Source organism: Grampus griseus (assembly GCF_964374135.1).
Source record: "Grampus griseus genome assembly, chromosome: 5".
Lineage (NCBI taxonomy): Eukaryota > Metazoa > Chordata > Mammalia > Artiodactyla > Delphinidae > Grampus > Grampus griseus.
Window position 1 is genome coordinate 49,215,492 of NC_138998.1, and position 20,957 is coordinate 49,236,448.

Below are 20,957 nucleotides of genomic sequence, written 5' to 3' on the forward strand. Positions count from 1 at the left end.
TGGGCTTTAACATTCTATTTTTCTAAAATTATAAATGACATCCATAAGAAGTGTAACAATAGACAGAAGCTCATAACCACACAGGCGCAAAAGCAGCAATCCACTGCAGTATTTCACAAAGAACTTTGTCGCGAACATTTTACTTAAGGGTAAATACGTTGACTTAAATAGTTTGTATGTTTATGGAATATGCTGATCACAAAGACAACTAAGCAGGAAAACTAGCAGAACTACAAATCACAAAATGCAGCGCTTGGCACAAAAGAGACACTTAACAGATAGACATTGGATGCAAAAATGCTTGTTGAATGAATAAATGGTACCGCGTGCAGGAGCCACTGAGAGTACCGGACTGGTCTCCCTACACTGCCCCAGAGCTGTCCTTCTAAAACTGCAGACTCCTTGCTTAAAAGCCTTCTAGGATGACCTACTGCCTAGAGGGGGTCAAATCCTAAGGGTTTAGTATGCACAGAGAGCTCTTCTCAAACTGCTGACAATCTCTCTTTCTGGTCCTTGTTTTCCTCACACAGCCAGACCCCAGGCACACCATACTTCTCACTGCTTTTGACAGGCCTGGTTCATCATGCAGCTGGCACATTATTCCTTCTGCCTAGAAGGTTCTTCCCTCCCTCTTGGTCTGAACTCCTCATCCTCCTTCAAGAGCCACATTAGCTGTCATCTGTCCTAGAGACACCTCCCAGATCCCAGCAGGGAGAGGCAGTCCCTAGCACTGCTGTAGAACCATTAACAGTTGCACACCTCGGGGACTCTGTGACCCAATTGTGTAAGGATGCTCCTCCCTGCTCCCCACTCACTCATCTATAAACTTTGGGGTGGGGAGTATGTCACCTCAGTGCCTGGTATAGCTACTGGCAGTCAGTAGGCAATCAATAAGTATTTGCAGAGCAAAAGTTTTTAAACAATCACCACACATACTGCTAGTATTCTATCTCAGACTGAATAATTAACCTCCACAGGGTATTGGAATTTTCTGTAAAAGGAAAATGTCTTAAAATGCTAACAATGAACAAAACTCAATAATGTTAAAAATAGAATTCTGTTGATTTCTCCCAGTGATTTATTTTCCTGCTCTCTAAGACTGAAAGGCCAAAGTACTGGTAGGTCTATTTGCTCACCTGTAGGCTCTTTATAGTAAGCATGGCACGTTGTTTATTAAAAAAACAGGAAAAGAAAAAAAGGGGACAAAGAACGAGATAAACAGTGGGTCAATTCTGAAATATATATATATATATATATATATATATATATATATATATATATATATAAAAAATATATAAAATTTGTTTTCATCAATTGAGAAACTCCAGGCTAAATCTTTATATGTATACACATATACTTGTTTAAAAATCTCACCTAATAATCAGTTTTGATAAGAAAAACAAAGCAAATTCTTAGTCTCAGATAATGATCTTGGTGCTAATTGAATTCAACCTGCTCACAGTTCAAATTAGGTTTTGGTTTTAGGCATGGCCAAAACTAGTCCAAATAAATCAGGGTCCTCCTCAGAACAAATGAAATAATATTAAGGCTAAACAGAACAAAACACTCCTACTTACTGCGATTACTGCTCAGAATTGCATGAACACGTACGAGCAGGAAGGGAGGACTTTTTACATCAGCAATGCTGACCTGAGGTGGTTCTTATTAGTCTATATCTGGCTCCCAGTTGATTTCATAATTGCATCTGCCTTGTCTTTTGGCACCGGTTTTTCATGCCAGTTTACTGCAAGCCTCATCCATCGGCAGCCCAGATTCTGGCTGCTAAAGTTCATGAAGAACTTTTTTTTTTTTTTTTTTTTTTTTTTTTTGTGGCATGCGGGCCTCTCACTGTTGTGGCCTCTCCCGTTGCGGAGCACAGGCTCCGGACACGCAGGCTCAGCGGCCATGGCTCACAGGCCCAGCCGCTCCACGGCACGTGGGATCTTCCCAGACCGGGGCACGAACCCGTGTCCCCTGCATCGGCAGGCAGACTCTCAACCACTGCGCCACCAGGGAAGAGGGTATCTTCCTGCCCCTCACTCGGTGTCTTCTGACTTTGCCACATCCTCCTGTTTTTTCTCTCGTCTCTTGGCTTCCAAGGCTGCACTCCTCTACCATTACTCCAACTCACCCTTCTTGATCTTCTTTCCTAGCTCCTCCCTCACAAGGTTTTCCCCAGCTTTCCCCTAAACGTACCCCTGTAGCCCTGGCTTCTCACTGGGGCTCTAGATCTACAGCCACGTCCAATGCCTCACTTGACCTCATCTACCTAGTTGTCCCACCAAACTATAAACTCATGCGTAACACTAGACTCACCATCATTCCCACAAAATCAAGTCTTCCCTTGAGATTTCTGCTTTCTGTTCATCGTTTCTCAAGCAAAACCTCAGAATCACCTCTGGCTCCCCTCTCTTCTTCACTGTCTTCTCCACCCACCTCCCCATCACCACTTCTCAAATCCTACTGAAATTTGCGGATTCTTTCTTCTGAAAAAAGATTCTCTTATTCACTTCATTCTTGGGCCCACTGGAACAAGCTAGTCAGACTTCCCATGTCTCTAGTATGACCTTCGTAAAATACCACCCTTATTCCCCTACCCTTCCCCTCCACCCCCCACCCCCTCCAAATTCCACCTCCCCAGGGATTCTCCAGCATTTAAGGAATGAGGGTCAATGACCCAGCCTGACTTTCAAGACTCTCCAGATATTGGTACAATTATATCCCACCAGCCCAATCCATACAAATTAACTACCTATCAAAAGCAATTCCAAAACCCAAAAGCTCTGAAAATCCAAATGTTTCTTCACAGCTCATTTGTTAGCAAAACCTGATGTGAACTTGAGGTTATTATCTTTATTTATCCCACTTGATGTTGCACGAATATAAATGATTTGCTTATAGGGTATTTCCTGGACTTTGCCAGGAGTATAACATAATATAGAGTATAGGTATTGTATTACCTTTCTAAAATTCAGAATCTTCTAATTTCTTTTTTTTAATTGAGGTAACATTGGTTTGTAACATTATGTAAGTTTCATGTGTATGACATTATATTTCTATTCTATATACACTACAGCATGCTCCCCACCAAAAATTTATTCTCCATCCATCACCATACAGTTGGTCCCCTTTACCCATTTCACTCTCCCTCAATCCCTTCCCTTTTGGTAACCACTACTCTGTTCTCTGTATCTACATAATTATTTCTGTTTAGTTTGCTTGTTTATTTTGTTTCTGTGTTTATTTCCTTGTCTTTTACATTCCGCATATCAGTGAAATCACATAGTATTTGTCTTTCTCCGTCGGACTTATTTCACTTAGTATAATACTCTCAAGGTCCATTTATGTTGTTGAAAATGGCAAGATTTCATCTTGTTTTATGGCTAAGCAGTATTCTATTGTATATATTTACCACATCTTTACCTATTCATTCACTGATGGGCACTTAGGTTGCTTCCATATCTTGGCTATTGTAAATAATGCTGCAATGAACATAAAGGTGTATATATCTTTTTGAATTAGGTTTTTATTTTTGTATTTTTTAGGTAAATACCCAGAAATGGGATAGCTGGATCATACGGTAGTTCTATTCTTAATTTTTTGAGGAATCTCCATACAGCTTTCCAAAGTGGCTGCACCAATTTACATTCCCATCAACAGTGCACGAAAGTTCCCTTTTCTCCTCGTGGTTGCCAACATTTTTTATTTTTTTCCCTTTTCGATAACAGGCATTCTAACAGGTGTGAAGTGATATGCCATTCTGGTTTTGGTTTGCATTTCCCTAACAATTAGTGATGTTGACTATCTTTTCGTGTGTCTGTTGTTCATCTGTATGTCTTCTTTGGAAAAATGTCTCTAGCTTTTCTACCCATTTTTAATTGGGTTGTTTTTTGTTGTTGTTGAGTTATACTAATTCTTTATATATTTTGGATATTAACTGCTTATTATATATATCATTTACAAATATCGTCTCCCATTCAGTAGGTTGTCTTTTCATTTTGCTGTTGGTTTCCCCCTTTGTTGTTGGCATTTCTCATATGTGTGTTAAGATATAACATCTACCTGGAATGCCTGTTTCTCTCCCTTCTTAGTCTCTACCTACTGAATTTCTGCCTATATTCATGGCCAGTTCTGAAACAGGTCCCCAATGAGTTATATATATATTTTTTTAAATCTCTTGGTTCTTGAAACTTTTTGGATTTTGGCATTGTGGATCAGGTTTACGGTTGTGGAGAAGGCTTCGCTGACAACTCTTGCCAGAGGATATTTCCCCCTGATGAATTACTAAGGCACTAGGTTAGTAATACCACCACTTACCTATTAGACAATAAGCTCTTTGAGAGTGAAAATAAGTGTTATACATTCTACACCACTGAAAACAGAGTTTAGAAATGACTTAACCTACTCTTCATTATCCCTTATGATTAGATATCTGAGTTTGAAACACTTGTCTCAACTAAATGGCAAGAATTATTTTCCCCATCAGCCATATATTAAATCTTGCTTAAAAGGAAAAGACTAGCAAACAATTACTGAATATAAGAAGAATAAAATTCAACTCTTTTGGGCTTCCCTGGTGGCGCAGTGGTTGAGAGTCCGCCTGCCAATGCAGGGGACACGGGTTCATGCCCCGGTCCGGGAAGATCCCACATGCCGCAGAGCGGCTGGGCCCGTGAGCCATGGCCGCTGAGCCTGCGCATTCGGAGCCTGTGCTCCGCAATGGGAGAGGCCACAACAGTGAGAGGCCCACGTACCACAAAAAAAAAAAAAAAATTCAACCCTTTTAAAATAACTGTATCAAGGAAACAATGTGCTTGAAATTCTCCCTCTTGCAACATAACTTTAAGAGAAAAAAAATCTTGAAGATGGCTGAGTGATTTTGAATTAAAATATATACTATAGAAATCTACCATAGTTACTAATCACATTTAAGATGAGCTGATTTTAGTGCAGTTTTTTCTACTTAAAAACCCACAGTGATCTTGCGTGTACACTCTGTGTGCAGGAAGAAGACCCAATGCAGCCGAAAATAAAAATAAATAAATAAATAAATTTATGAAAAGAAAACACAGACCATAAAAAAAAAATGTATGGAAAACAAAGGAAACCATGATGAAGCATAAAAAACAAAACAAAAACAAAAACAAAAAAAAACCCAGGCTTTGCTAGGAGCCCTGTTCAGCCATGGCCTTTTCCATTCAAGTGAAACATTGCAGAGAAGCTAATCCAGTTCGTATCTTCAGGAAAGGAAGTTATTAACTCAAGTAAACATTCAGTTTCAAACTTATAATGAAGAGTCACTCTGTGCTTAATTTGGGTTTCAAGTCCTATAAGACAATATAAGTTTAAGTCATTACATGATTTAAATGTAGAGCTGTGCTCTTTAAACTTCCTTCATTATTAATAGTAGAACTTCCTTTTTTTTTCCCCAATACAAATTCACATGGCAGTCCAATATATAAAATAATATATGTGGGATTTTTCTGGTTGACACAGGTACCAATAGAGGTAGGAGGGTCCGGGGCCTTCAGGTACCAATAGAGGTAGGAGGGTCCGGGGCTCTCAGTATTATCCTCAGAGCCCCCCTGAGAAACACCAGGATCCAAGAAATAGACTTTGAAAAGCACTGCGCCAGAAGGACTCAACTATCCTTTGGCTTTCCTATTTAAGTAAATTAACTTTTTTCCTATTAAAAAATTAAATTTGTAACTTAATGTAGTTAATGGAAAGAGTCCTCTCCATCCCCCACATCCCATATGCAGTGCATCAGCAAATGCTGTCAGCTCCACCTCAAGATGTATTCAGTACCTGCCTGGTCACTACTTGCCACCCCTGTCTGCTCTGAAGAAAACGTTTGTCAAAATGCAAATCAGACCTTGTCTGGCCTTTGCTCAAGAAAGACCATCTGATGGCTTCCTTTTTCACTCAACGTATAAACCAAAATTCTATAAACTACCCAAGCCTCTCCGACTTTGCTCCTATCATTCTCCCCTAGCCCACCCGACTTCAGCCACTCCTGGAACATACCAATCCCCTCCTGCCTCATAGTCTGCACTTGCTACTCCTCCTGGCTGGACTTCCTCCCCACAGACATTATCTTATCCTGATTCTTCTCTCCCTTTTGATCTTTCTCGAAAACTCACTTCATTGGAAAAGCATTCTCTGACCCCCTCCCCATATAAAATAGTAACTCCTCCCCTCTGCCCTTCCCCCCTTCCCCTGCTGTACTGTTTTCCATGATAATTCTTACCGCCTGACACGTTGTGTTTGATGATCTATTTGTATATACAATTCCCATCCTTACTCTCCTACTAGTTAACAGAATTTTGTCTGTGTTGTTCATTCCATCTCTAGTATCTAGAACAGTGATTGACATAGGAGCTCAGTAAGTACTTATTTAAAGAACAAATGAGTCATATACATTTATTTTTGTATCCCCACTTACAGTTTTTTTTTTTTTTTTTTTCTTTTGCGGTACGCGGGCCTCTCACTGCTGTGGTCTCTCCCGTTGCGGAGCACAGGCTCCGGACGCGCAGGCTCAGCGGCCATGGCTCATGGGCCCAGCCACTCCGCGGCATGTGGGATCTTCCCGGACCGGGGCACAAACCCGCGTCCCCTGCATCGGCAGGCGGACTCTCAACCACTGCGCCACCAGGGAAGCCCCCCACTTACAGATTTTAATGATTGTGCAATTCCATCAAGGGAATGAACTGCTCATTATGTTCTCAACCATCCTCCATCCTCTACTCTTGGATTTTAGGTTGTTTACTTTCTCTCTTCTCTCTCTCTCAATAAAAAACACTGCACTGGACGTGTATCCAGTTTATTCGGGAGAGGATTTCCATCAACACCTGAAAACCACCCACATTGCTGTCCCTAGTTCACCACTATGGTGATCACCCCTCTCAGCCTGCCATCAGCCTGAATTACTTAACGTAGTCTGCACCCAGCTTGCATCTTCTTTTCCACTTGCCCCCAATCCTGTTGTCAGCAACACTAGCATTCAGTTCCCTTGACTTCATGTTTCACAACTTCATTCTTCCATCTCATCATCAGTTCTAACGCAGCAAAGCCACACTCTGGAATTACAAAGCAATACCTGGACCTGTTTGCAACCTTTTATCTTTAATGTCTGCCCCGGCATGCACCCCTGACCTGGCTCTCTGGACTCCCCAGTGCCCTGTCTCAGGGCTATGACGCTCTACGGAGCGCAGGAATTACTGTGAGCTATCACTGAATCCACATAGGCATCAAGGACTAGCTGTATGCTAAATAAAGAAAATGTCTCCTCACATATGCTCTTCTCCATATTTTAATATATATCAATGTTGTTTACGTATTTTATATCAATGTGATTTAAGACAAACAAATTTACTTAACAGTTACATGGGAGCTTTAGTTTACTATATACAGTTAATCAGTTTAAAAGTTGCAGGGTCTCCAGACTACAGAATGCTGGAACCACTGCTCAAGGTCCAGCTTAATGTTCAGGGTCATCAGCTCCTGACAGCCACAAGTGACTCACAGCCAGCCATGCTAGCTGGGCTCTATCTCAGCCATCTCCTAAACAGTACATAGAACTGTGGCCTTAAGAATTTAGCCCAAAGGTCCTGATGTAGTCATCTGCATATCTGCTAAATCACAAGTCTGAAGCATGACTTCTGGGAGACTGATAAACTAGAACTTCTCTGGGCACATCACTTATCATCTCTAACCCTGCCGTTGGTTCCTCTGTAAAAAGGAGAGAACGCTGTTATTACCAAGCCCCACAGGCGCTCGGGGCAGTGAGCGGCAGAGTCTGCACACAATAAACGCTAGCTTACAATTTTACTATGGTTGCTGTTTCTGATGATGATCACTTGTTACTAAATCTGATCCATTGCCAAACTCCTCTTCATTCCACCATATTTTAGGCCCTGATTAATTTATTCGAGAACCTAGTTCTTAGAGAAACTTATCAGATTATCCATTCTAAAAGCATACGTGGGGTGAACACTGTGAGAATGGAAAGCCAATCCAGAGACACGGTCGCTCTGCTCATGCAGCAAAAGCGGAAGCCTACAGAGACTGCGGCGCGTCACACGTCACTTACCAACGTTACGTCTAGTGAGCCCCTGCTCAGACTCACTGGAAGAGCGAAAGAATTTCAAGTGGGGCTTTAAACCATGGATTAAATTCTGACGACTCCTACAGTGATTACAATCACCTGGAGAAAGTTGAGAGTTCTTTCTTTACAAAGAGATATAGATATATATATATAAATATACCAAGTTTTCTAAACTCAGAAGCAGCTTCAATCATTTTAAAAACAAGGCGAGGCTATAAAATCGGTCACAAATTCTGTGCAACAGAAAACTGTAGAGCTTTAAGACAAATCTTAAAGAATGGTAAATTTATAAGATGTAGAAAATCTGATGTTTGAGGATAAAAGCTGGGTGTATTTCTGGATAGAAAGAGACATGAAATCTCTTATATGAAAAGTTTATAAAGTACACCTAATACTTTTCTTTTTCCTTTATAACTTGGCATTATTTTAGAAATGCTTAGTCATTCTGCAACCATTAGAAGCATGAATTGTGGCTGTTATGACTCGTGATGTGAATAAAACAATAAATCTGTTCTAAAATGGGTCAAACAGAGCCATGAAATGGCATGAGACTGAATAGGAAGATATAATGACTTCTCAGCATTGTTCACTTTACTCCATTATAGAAGGACAAGTTCTGCAAACAGGTATACAGTGTCTGGCTATGGAGGAACAGAGCACAGTTGAGATAAATTCCAGTGCAGACGATGACTTACTGGAGGCGCTGTCAATGCTGCTGATGCTGTCTGTGCTGTGTAGGTGGTGTCTGTGCAGCTGCCTGTAGAGGCTGAATCTGGAGAACTTTCTGGGCTTTCCTATTCCTTTCAGTTTTGAATCTGCATCATCAACAGTCTTCAGGACAGGCAGATTTTTGTTAGATTCGTTTTTATCTTTGAGGCATAAGGATTCCATAGACTCTGTTGTTTCAGCCTGAGAAAATTATTTAAAAAACAAGAAAAAGAAAGAGAAGAAAAGAAACTGCATAAGATAAGCTGTGCTGTGGCCTTTTAATTCCAGTTTAAAGTTTACACATGACGGAGGCTCCCTAAGAGACACACAATAGTATGTGTGAGGTCAGCCACAGGGCAGTGGGCGATCCTTGTGAGCTGTTTAAATACTTCCAAAGGGATACCAGGAAGTCCATTATAGTTCCTCTTTCACTGGGCCAGAAGTTTCATGCCAATTAACTTTTTGGTTTCGATTACAATTACATGAGTTATACTCACTGTTGAGCTACTGAACTTCTTCTGATAAATATTAAGTAAGCGATGCTTTTTCTGTCAATTACTTTCCCCGTTACCTTTTCACTAAATCTCTGTTTTCCCAGAAAAGTCACCAACATGGACAGCAGTAAAATAAGATGGAGCCCATCAAACCTTTTAATAAGCACATTGATATTCTGGCAATCATTCGAGTTGAAATAACAAGTCACAAATATAGGCATATAGAGACTTTGGCAGCTCTTGATCTGAAAGATACTTTGAGAAGTTATTAACCTCCTGCTCTCAAACAGAATTCCCTGAATGACTCCAGACTGACCTATCCTAGTTTTGTATGTTTGTAAGAAGGAAGATTTCGAAAACCTTGGCAGCTAACTGTAATAAGGTTGCTTCTTTAACTTCAAGTCCAATTTTGCCGCACATTTTTGTTTATGAACTTTTTTCCCAAATAGGAGCTAAATCTTTAATTTAAATGGAAAGCAAAGGAACTGACTATGAGATAGCAAATGCTCTATCAGATCTGTTTTCTCTTCTTACAAGAGAAGAAACTGAGATTAACAGATGCATAGTTACAGACTCACTAAGTGGTATCTGAAACCAGGTCTGTGTTGGACTCAATGTTCTCTACCTCTCCAGGGATAGGCCACCTTCTCATTCAATCCATCAGTCAACCAATTACACTATTAATACACACTTATACAAACTGTGTCCCTTCTATGCAGTTCCATAAAGGTGAAATTTACTAACTGTGAGGGAAACCAGAGAAGGTGCCCCGATGACGCGCTTCACGCTGCCCACGTCCGTGAGTCTGTGTTCGTTGTCATCCCACCTTCCATAGGCCAGGTCAATCCCACCCACAAAGGCAACCGACTGGTCGATGATGATGAGTTTCTCGTGATGAGCCCACAGATATACACTGGATGACACATGATCTGGGTGCCTCATCACCTTGAGAGGAAAAAAACCACACACGTAATATGCTTTCTAAAATGTCTTTCATATTATAATAAAATAGGTCTGTTTACTCCCCTGAACAACATTTCCTACAATTCAAATGCTAAAATGTGCTATCTATACATCAAAGAAAATCCCCAAACTTCTAATTTTATCCTCAGTATTTAGCAGAGTATTTATTTATTTTATCCTCAGTATTTACCCCTGGATACTTTTCAAAACTCCCCTGACCACCCTGGACCCCTCACATATGGGGGAAGCTGCCCTTTAGCTTGAAATCTGGCCACATATTTCAATAAAAGTCAGTTCAATGGAATAGCAGATTCCCTTTTCCCCCAAAAGGGTTATGTTATATGTTATATAAAAAACACTGAAACTTTTTAGCCTACACCTCTCTCTGACAAAATTTTTTAATAAGTATATTGATATTTTGGCAGTTATTAAGTTGAACTAGTAATCATATTGATACAGGGATATAGATGTTTGGGCAGCTCTTGATTTTAAAGGTAATTTAAGAAGTTATTAACCTCCTGGTTTCAAACGGAATTCTCTCTTAAATAATCCCAGACTGACCTATTTTTGTATGTCTTTAACTAGAAACATTCCAAAAACTTTGGAGGCAACTTTATTTTTTCATAACATGTTTTTATTGTGGTAAAATACACATAACATAAAATTTACCATATTAACCTTTTTAAGTGTACAGTTCAGTGGTATTAAGCATATTCATATAGTGCAACCATCACCACTATCCATCACCAGAACTTTCTATTTTGCAAAACTGGAACTCTATACCTAATTAAACAAAAACTCCTTGTTCCCTCCTCCTCACAAAATCCGGCAACTACCATCTACTTTCTGTCTCTATGAATTTGACCACTCTAGGTATCTCATGTAAATGGAATCACACAATATCTGTCTTTATGTCTGGCTTATTTTACTTAGAATAATGTCTTCAAGGTTCATCCATGTTTTAACACATGTCAGAATTTCCTTCCTTTTTAAGACTGAAAAATATTCCATTGTATGTATATACCAATCCATTATTGAGAGTGTGATATTAAAGTGTCCAACTATTATTATAGAACTGCTTTATTTCACCCTTCAATTCTTTCAATGTTTGCTTCATATATTTTGATGGTCAGTATTAAGTATGTAAATGTTTATAATTATTACATTTTCTTGCTGCATTGAACCTTTTATTAATATATAATGTCCTTCTTTATCGATTGTAAACTTTATTGATTTAAGGTCTATTTTGTCCAATATTAGTATAGCCACTCCTGCTCTCTTTTGGTTATTACTTACATGGAATATCTTTTTTTAATCAGGTGAAATATATAATCATTATATACTTTAAGCCTGCTGAAGATTAATTCATTGTCTTGATGTAGCTCAGTGACTGGGCGACAATATTTACTGATAGGCTTCAGGTCTTTGGTAAAATATCAAAAGGCTTTTTTCAAATTGCTTATCATGCTTATTCACTTTACTAGTACTGTATACAAAGTGCTTTTAAGGAGAGCACTTTAAATCCTAAAGGAGTTCTCTTTGTTGCTATCAGTGTTCAAGGGATATCCCAGGGAGATCACATTTAAGAGGTTCCTTAATGAGGAGTATAGAAACTTGACAGGGCTCTTAAAACAACTCTAGGAAGAATGTTCTTGGCTAAATTATCAGGGTAAGAGAAGCAGAAATGAGAACTCTGCTGACTCCATCAAGATCAGAAGTATAAGAAAGTATAATTAGTTTATTTCTGAGAAGTTCACAATATTATTGATTCAAAATATACATTAGGGAACTCTAAAGATTACCACTGCTCAAAGTAAAACGTATTTGAAAAACTACAGAATAATAAAGAAGAAACATTGTTAAGCAAGATGACCTGAATACCTTTATGTTGGGGTGTAGATGCATCAAAGTCCTCTTGCTGTATTCACTATTGATTCCAAGAGCAAGTTCCACCTCTTTGTAGAGCATAATGAAGATATGCACCCCCTGTTGCTGTCACAAGAGAAAACACAAGGAGGAATAAGAATTTCTGGAGGTAGGTTATGATTTTCTTTTTCTTCTTCATTTCTGGGGCATTGTACTTTCTAAAAATTTTCTCTATAAACAAGTATAATAAAATATTTAATGAAAAGTGCAATACAAGAAGGTGAAACATAAGTGTATATTAAGACACAAATATAAAAAATAAAAATTTATCTCCCTTCCATTCTATGATTTGTCATACTGAGACAGTCAGTATTTGACTAATTATAGCCAGAAAGTTGAAATTGCAACTTGAAATACTAAAAGTATCTGATAGTCTTACAACTTTGAACATCTCAGAACACTTGACCTTGAGGAAAGTTTTGACCTGATTCATGTTACAGGATTAGGATCTTCTGCTTGTCTTTATTATACCACAAAGAATTGAAATAACAGTGTTTTTAAAACTCTGATGCAATAAATTATGCTAAACATGCCTTAAATGTTTCTGGGGGTATTTTCATAGAGTTTTTCTTTACTAAAAATTATATCAGTGGAAAAAACATGTCTCAGTCTTCAGAGGTGAATGTATTGGTTCATACTCTTAACCCATAATTAAATCATTAATGTCTATTTCACCACTGAAATGACTTCTTCAGAAGTCAGCTTCTCTAACATTCAAAAATCCCCGAGTTTTAGCAGCAGCACAGAAATTAACATTGATCCATTCTTAAACCTTGGACCTAAAAGAAAGTAGACAAGGCCGTTGTGAAGGTCAAATTAAATCAAAATTGCCTCATAAACTTTAATATGCTATACAAATAATATTTATTCTTAATATTAACCATCAAAGAAATGTCCAACAGCTGGTAGTATAGAAAAGTACTAGTATTTTCTCTCTGGGCGGTGACAAGGTTTTAGCTTATGATAAATTGCCTGACTCTGGGCGGTGACAAGGTTTTAGCTTATGGTAAATTGCCTGACACCTGAATGTCCTCCCCCATCCCTGTCCGCTTACACAGTTCGGCCACCAACATATAGTTCCTCCAGGAAACTCTATCTTATTTACCCCCACTTCTTATATCACTTTTTTACTTTTTAGGTTTGCATCCTCAGTGTTGCTGTGCAGTTTGCAACATTTTAATTTGCATTTACTGTACCCAGCAGCTCTGAAAGCATCCTGCAACATATTACATGCATATTGAGTACTGTAGCTACACCTAGGCATTTAATATCCTACAGATTTAAGGCAAGAAGTTTTCCATAATCCTTTCTAGAGTATTTGAGATGCAGGCATATCTAATAAACTAGAGTGAATAATTCAGTTACAGTTTAAATGTAATCCATGGTAATTAGGTATTGTTCATAATGGACATTTGAGTCACAAATTTAAGAAGCCTTACTGGTTGAACACATCTAATTTATAACAACTGGATATTTTTGCAATGCTATAAAAATGTGAAATAACATAAGAGTTAATATTTTTAGGCTGCAAGATGTAAAATCTTGGAGTAAACCAAACATATATACAGTTCCCCAATGTTGCTCTGCCAATAAAAAGCATATTTTGGCCCCTAAATCCTTATAATAACACATCACTTCAAAATACTAACTCTATCTTACTTGGTGTCAGTAATATCTGAGAAGTGTGCATATTTTTGAAGGGATACACTAGATTTACATTCTGGGCTGCATTAAAGAAATCTGAGTACTAAGAGAAGACCCATTCTTGCTCTGAAAAAAAACAGGATTAAAAATACATATGTCGGGGCCTTCCCTGGTGGCACAGTGGTTGAGAGTCCGCCTGCCGATGCAGGGGACCCGGGTTCGTGCCCCAGTCTGGGAAGATCCCACATGCCGCGGAGCGGCTGGGCCCGTGAGCCATGGCCACTGAGCCTGCGTGTCCGAAGCCTGTGCTCCGCAACGGGAGAGGCCACAGCAGTGAAAGGTCTGCGTACCGCAAAAAAAAAAAAAAAAAAAAATGTCATTTTATTTCTCTGGTTAACAGCTGACTTTTGGAACTTGCTTGTTATTTATTATATTATGCAACTATTGTTGTAATCAAGTACATAAGTACAGACTTGAGTAAAGAAATAAGGACGTGAAAGTGCAGGCAGGAAGTGAACAGATTAATTTCTAATGATCTGGTCAGTGAGCACTCTAAATGAAAACTAGAACATTATTTTATTTTTCTCCTCTACTATTCAGATTTACTTTGCTATTTGAATATTTTAGGATTCAGCACTGAATAGCAGTTTAAAAAAATAGCCTCCCGTTGAATGACTTAATATAAAGTTTAAGACCACCAATTTCAACCTAAATTATAGAACGTTACACCTGACATCTTTCATCACAGTTCATTTGTTTTAAATGGATGAAATTCTGCTTCTTAGGCTTATGAGATTATTACCCATGAAGTACAGTAATTGAAAATTAGGAACTGGCCTGAATCTTACAATTTTCCATTTATCTGCATAACTAATGGATTTTTTAAATAACAGAGATTTTTAATGTTAATGGATTATAGCATTATCCTCCATCTATTAATACCTGACATTTTCTTCTATACTGTGTCTTTTCACATTGAAATAAATAACTCTGTAGGAAATAGGATAGAGACTTTTAAGCATTTTAGCTTAAATAGAAATGACTAATAAGGAAGTAATTAAATATAAAAAGTTCATTTTTATGTAGTCTGGTTTACAATTATTTACTTATGTCCATGCCCACAATAAACAGTTAATTAGTGACAAGATTCCTGTGATAATAAAGCAATAAATTCCTCTTCTTTTGGTCAAGGCATTACAACACTGCCATAAACTCTAAACTATAAAGGGCAAAGCAAAATACTTCCTTTGGGAATGAAGGCATTTGTTGGGCCATAATAGTGCAGACTTATACAAAATATGGGAAATATCTGTGCAAAATGAAAGCCTAATTACAAAAAAAAGGACTGATGTTAATTCTGTAATTTCAAAAATACACTTTTGAAGTATCCAGTGTTTTACCAATGCCTTTTAGTGACCCCCAGGGGAAATTACTTTTTGCTCAGAAGAAAAGTATTAATAGGAGAAGTAGGAAAACAAATAGCCTGGACTTGACTGTGCTTCTTACGTTTCTATGCCATGTTTCTTATCTCTGCTGCAGTCAACTAACCCAAGGATTCCACAGAATAAACTTTATGACACCTGAGTTTAAAAAGATAAAAGTTCTATCCTCTTTTCTAATTAGTTTTTAAGCAAGTAGAACAGATATAATACTATTAACAGTAGGATTTTTTAGGTGCTTTACACATACAAATGCATGTGAAGAAAATGAAAAATAAACATCTTTTATAGTTGAAATCAAGAGACTTTGCTTCTGAGCCAGCTTTTTCTCTGATTGTTCAAGCACTGTGGTCAAATATTTTCTAAATGTAGCTAAGTTTGTCAATTGCCTTAAGATAGCTTAGCTAACACATCTCCAGGATCATCACTTGTCAAGAGCTTCCCCAGTGGAGGGGGGGATGGGAGGTGGAGGAGGTGTGCGATATTTTAGGAACATGCAAAGTAAAGGATAAAAAAAAATCGTATCCTCACCATTTAAATGCAAGCAGCACTGGGATGTAAGAGCACATGTGCTCATGCGCCTTTTTTTAAAACCAGTTTTGTTCAAAGCACAGTCCTTAAGGTTGAAGATCCCTTCCCTCCTTCCCTGCCATGCCCTTCTAGCCCACCATTTTGGTAAGATTCCCTTTGATTTTTCTCTGCAGTGATGTGATTATTCATCTCGTTTGACAAACCTGGACATCTTTCCCTCCTGTTGGTCACTGACTGCAACTCTAGAATGTGCCTTGTGACCCAGGACAGAAAGAAATTAACCTGACGACAAAATCCTCCCTGAGAACCTAGGTTCTGTTAAGTCTCCAGGTGGCTGCACTTGAAGAATCTTTTGGTGCAAGTCTCATCAGAAATATCACATATTTCTAAGGTTAAAATATACAAATTGGATCCAGGGATGCAGTTACGATAACTATGATGCAACTTATCTCACCTCTTAGTGCAATAAATGCAGAACTGTGAAAACCCTGGGATGCTGCTTTGAGTTAAAGCAGTCTGCCTCTCGACATTGGCTTACACTATTTTAAATGATGACATTGCATATCAGAAGGCCAAAGAAACAGGAAAATATCAACTTGGCTATTACCAGAGAAACAAAATATTGTATTTCCCCCCTAAGAAACATCCATTAAAAGAAATGTTTGCCTATATGTTGGCTATAAAGCAGAGACACTGAATTTCTCCCCAAAGATCTACACAATCAGTTAGAAGAAAAAAATAATTCATTTCAATCAACCTTGCGGACCTCTGGGACCCATTAATGCAAGAATAAATGCTATTTTAAACCCAGTACTTTGTGAAGCTAGTGGCTTTCAGAAACTAAATTATTTATGTGAAGCAGTGTTTATGAGCATATGAAATGTCAATCTGGAATGATCTGAATGTTAAAAATTTAATAATATTTTGTAACTGGATTAAGGAAGAGCAATTCTCTTAAATGTACCACTGAGAAATTAACATTTAATAGTATTACTATTTCCTTAGGAAATTTAAAAAATCATTTCAGGCAATTTAAAAATTACAAGTTTCAAAAAGCAGATGAAATTGAAACAAACAAAGCACGGTTATCAGGCAGCACTATTTACCTGGTCATGGTATTCACCTGGTACCTCACAGGATTCATGGGCCATAAAAGCAAAGAGAAGCCATGATAGTGACAGAAAAGGGACCTGGACTGAGGGGAATAAACAAACACACGCCAGCTACCATGAAGTGGAGGACCAGGTGTGCAGGACCTGCCTCCTGAGCCCTGATCTGGCAACTAGCTTTCTGGAGTATACTTAAATGTCCTGTAGGCACCTCACATGCACATGATCTAAAATGTAGCTCTCTGACGCTGGGTTCTTCCCACTTCCTCCTACTACCAGATTCACCGTCCCAACACACCATATTTATCAGATCACCCTTCTTCCATCATACCCCCCCGACAGTGGTTCCCCACTGTCGTCTGTAAAGCGCAAACCACTGGCTTGACTCACAAAGCCTCCACATCCCAACGGCCTTTCCAGCTCGATCTCCCATCCTACCTATGCTAACACTCAGGTGTCATCAACTTTGTCACCTTGCTGTGACTGACAAGGCCTTATGAATTCCTGCATCCAGAATGTTTCCTCATCACACTTCCTATACCTAGAAAGTGCTTCTTTTAAAATTTCTGGCCCATACTAAATGCCCTAAATTCCTCATGTTGTGAGGGGCTTCCACATCAGACCTACCCAATGTTCTCCCTCCTGCTTTGAATCTTGGCACTGTCTCTGTACCCAGCTGACTCTTGTGTAGATTTTTAAGCTCCTTTAGGTCAAGAATCGTGTCTTTTATTTTTGTACATTCCCATGTGATTAGCCAAGTGCCCTGCACGTAAGAGGCATTCAACAAAAACATGTTAATTGAAACCTAAAAGAGTAAAGCATCGGATAAGTTCTATGAGGAGAGGATTTTCTGTTATGATTGATGATCGCTAGGCAAGGCTGGAAAAACTTATTAGAATGGAGTTTCAGGAGTTTACTTTTAGAGGAGAAATGGGAAAGCTGCCATTTCGCAGAGAGAAACATGGAGAAAGTTATAGCCCATTCAATATGTAGAAAGATGTTTGGTAAGGCTAGGACTAAGCCCAGGATATGAGTTCTTCAGCAAGCCCTCCATGGGCGAGGATGGAATCCTATTCACACACATGGCATCCTTAGTAATTAGTGTAGTACCAGGCTCAGAGAAGACACAGTAACTGTATGATGGATTATTTAATGAATATGCAAATAATGCTTTTCAAGACCAGAATTTCCAATTTTGTGAATGGAAGTCTGTTGAGACAACAGATTAGACTAGCCTTGAAAATGATGCTGTTTGGTAGAACATGTGTCTGAAATAAAGACAATCAACTTCTTTTGCCTTTAATATCGACAGTGAGGTCTGCCTATTCTATCCCCAGATATCCTAAACTAAAGGCATGGGGAAAAGACATTGAAGGAAGGGGGAAAGGTGAGTGGGAAAGGGGTAGTGGAATGTAGAGGATGGAAAAAAAGAAATAAGTGATGGCTGTGATAAACAGAAAATATTGATTCTAACCCCAATTACTTAGGACCTACAAATCTGCTAGAATGTTTAATGACAGAATTCTAAAAGTTAAGACAGTTTCAAATAATAGTAAAAAGGCTACTAGCACTCCCTAATTTGGACATGATTAATAATAAATTGAACTTAATTCAACTATTCTAATTCAACTTAATTTAACTCGGTTGAGGGCCAACCACATAAAATATTTCATTAGAAATATGAATGTAAAGTAGTCATTGGTGAGCCTATACTGCTTCAGTTGTTTACTTTTTATAACAAAAAAAGCACACTCAATGCTCACCCAGGATCTACAGGGTCACACCATTTCACACTATTACCATGAACTGTCCCAAAACTGGAACCACCAATTCTTTATGTCCTTCCATTTGACATGCTTCAACATCAGCTTGACCCCATCTGACTGAAATCATTCTCAGATGACTTCGAATTTTGCTCAAATGACAAAGTAATGAAAAATAAATAAATAAAATTCTATGTTTCATTTCATCATTTATTACTCGATGAAATTTTATTACAATTTTTTGCCTAACAAATCAGCTGCCTACAACTGATTAAAAAACAAAAATTAGACTTGGTAATATAATCCATGCTGTGAATTAGGTGAAAATATTTATGATTCACAAGTAATGGGAAAAAAATCAGAACCAAATGAACTTGAAAACAGTTAAGTATTCTACTTTTTGTCAGGTTCTAAAGAAAAAAGTTATAAGTGTATATGAAGGGCTTTGGGGAAAAAAAGGCATTTCAGAGGCAATAAACTTTTTAAAAATTACATCAGCATTTGTTAGGAAAGTACATACTGCTTTTCGCTTAAGAATGCAGTCCAACCTCCAACGATTTCCTTCAACCACCGGACGTTTCAGGAAGATTTCTGGACTCAACCTGAAATCACGAAACCAAGATTTCAAGAAACTAAAACAAATATAAAGTTCTGATTGTGTCATAGGAAGCAGAGGCAATTTTAGCTCAAATGTCATCACCATCCTCCACTGTGGCAGGCCATCCAAAGTTCCACTATGAGTCCATGTACAACTTCATATGGGAACAGCAGCCTCTACCCCAAAAAAGTCAATTTCAATTTCTCTATCTTACTCACACATCATACATAGACACACTTGCAGATACTACTGACTGTCCACCTTCTCCTTCCTTGCTGTCAGAGCCCACCTCCCATGACTGAATGTGACTATTCTAAATAATTGCTTTCCCAGACTCCTGTGCAGCTCCAGCACAAAATAACACAATCCTGTAAAATGAGATATACGAGGAGGTACACGAGGGGTTAATGGAAAAGTTGTTTCTCTTATGAGAGGAAGAGACACATGCACACACAAAAAAAACCCCAGGAAAAGCGGCTCTAGGATGGATGTTGTATGGGTGCTTAGACAGGTGCCAAATAGAAATTTAAGGGCAAAGCCAGAACCCTGAAATCACTGGATGACTTCACCAACTTTAGTACTGCCTAACTTTACATTTCTCATTCAATGAGACAAATCCTCATTGTTTAAGCCACCTTTAGTTGAGCATTCTAGCAACCTAGGCCAAAAGTGTTCTAATAGATAAACATGAACACTGACTTCCTATACCAAGCAGTGTCCATGGAAACCTGGGGCTTTCTGAGCAGGGAAGAAGGCAGGCTTGCTGATAGATGAACTTTTCCCAGTGTGAGAATGGACCCCTGGGTTCTTCTCCTTAGTAGTGCCACAAGCAGCACAGTACAGGAGTCACTTTTTCCCTTGGGGGTGTGTTCAAAATTACTGCCTGAGTTAAACTGGTAAGTAGTGTACCTCCTCTATAATGGGAAAAACAAACAAAAACAATAAAGAAAATTTCATCCACTGAAATGCTAGACCTGGAGGAGTGGGGTAGACTGTGTAAGGATCAAAGCCTTACAGAATACTAGCGTGGAATATTGGCTTAGCCAGGGAGTCTTCTAAGCATGTGAAAACAACAGGGTTTTAAGGAGCTAAAGAGATTAAAAGAAATAATTTTACGCTCTGTGTCATTCAGTTAAAGAAAATAAAAACCCAGAGAAAAAAGTGTCTAAAGAAACTCATATTGGGTAGATAAATATGAAAACAGACAAATAGAAGGTGTACAGTATAAATATTAACATATTTAGTTTAGAATAGGAAACAACTCAAACAAACAAAAAAAATGCAGCAACTGATAGGAAAAGATCTAAGCTGAATTAAAAACAGATCTGTTTTAAATAGAAAAGTGTGTCATTGGGCACTGCTAGTTCACTGAAAGTAGGACATACCCAACAACATATATACACTTGTAATTTTTGATGTACACATTAATTATGGGATCAGAGGGCTTCAGTTTTGGGGTCATTTTCAGGTCTATACTCTGCAATTAAGCCTTCATCATCTTTTTTTTTTAAATCTAAAAGCATTGTGTACCCTGTATGCAGAGTATTCTATTAAATGCTTTGGAGAATCTTAAGCAGGCTCTCAAGGAGACCTGGATTTTGAGGATAATACATGAAAAGATAAAAATAGTCATGCTAATAAAAACTGAAAGTATAAACAAAGGCAAGGAGCGAAT

General features: G+C 38.4%; 1 protein-coding gene across 2 annotated transcripts in view; it reads right to left on the reverse strand.

The window, feature by feature from the left end:
* Positions 1-20,957, reverse strand: part of PLD1 (phospholipase D1) — a gene marked incomplete at its 5' end in the record, with an annotated part of 113,912 nt that overhangs the window by 63,161 nt on the left and 29,794 nt on the right. Inside the window, 5 exons of one of the 2 annotated variants that reach the window (XM_082654762.1) lie at positions 8,093-8,206; positions 8,803-9,016; positions 10,054-10,254; positions 12,154-12,264; positions 19,205-19,286. In XM_082654762.1, coding sequence (XP_082510888.1) covers positions 8,093-8,206; positions 8,803-9,016; positions 10,054-10,254; positions 12,154-12,264; positions 19,205-19,286 — 722 coding nt within the window. The remainder of the gene's footprint in view (positions 1-8,092; positions 8,207-8,802; positions 9,017-10,053; positions 10,255-12,153; positions 12,265-19,204; positions 19,287-20,957) is intronic. The other variant, XM_082654763.1, reaches the window with a different exon arrangement.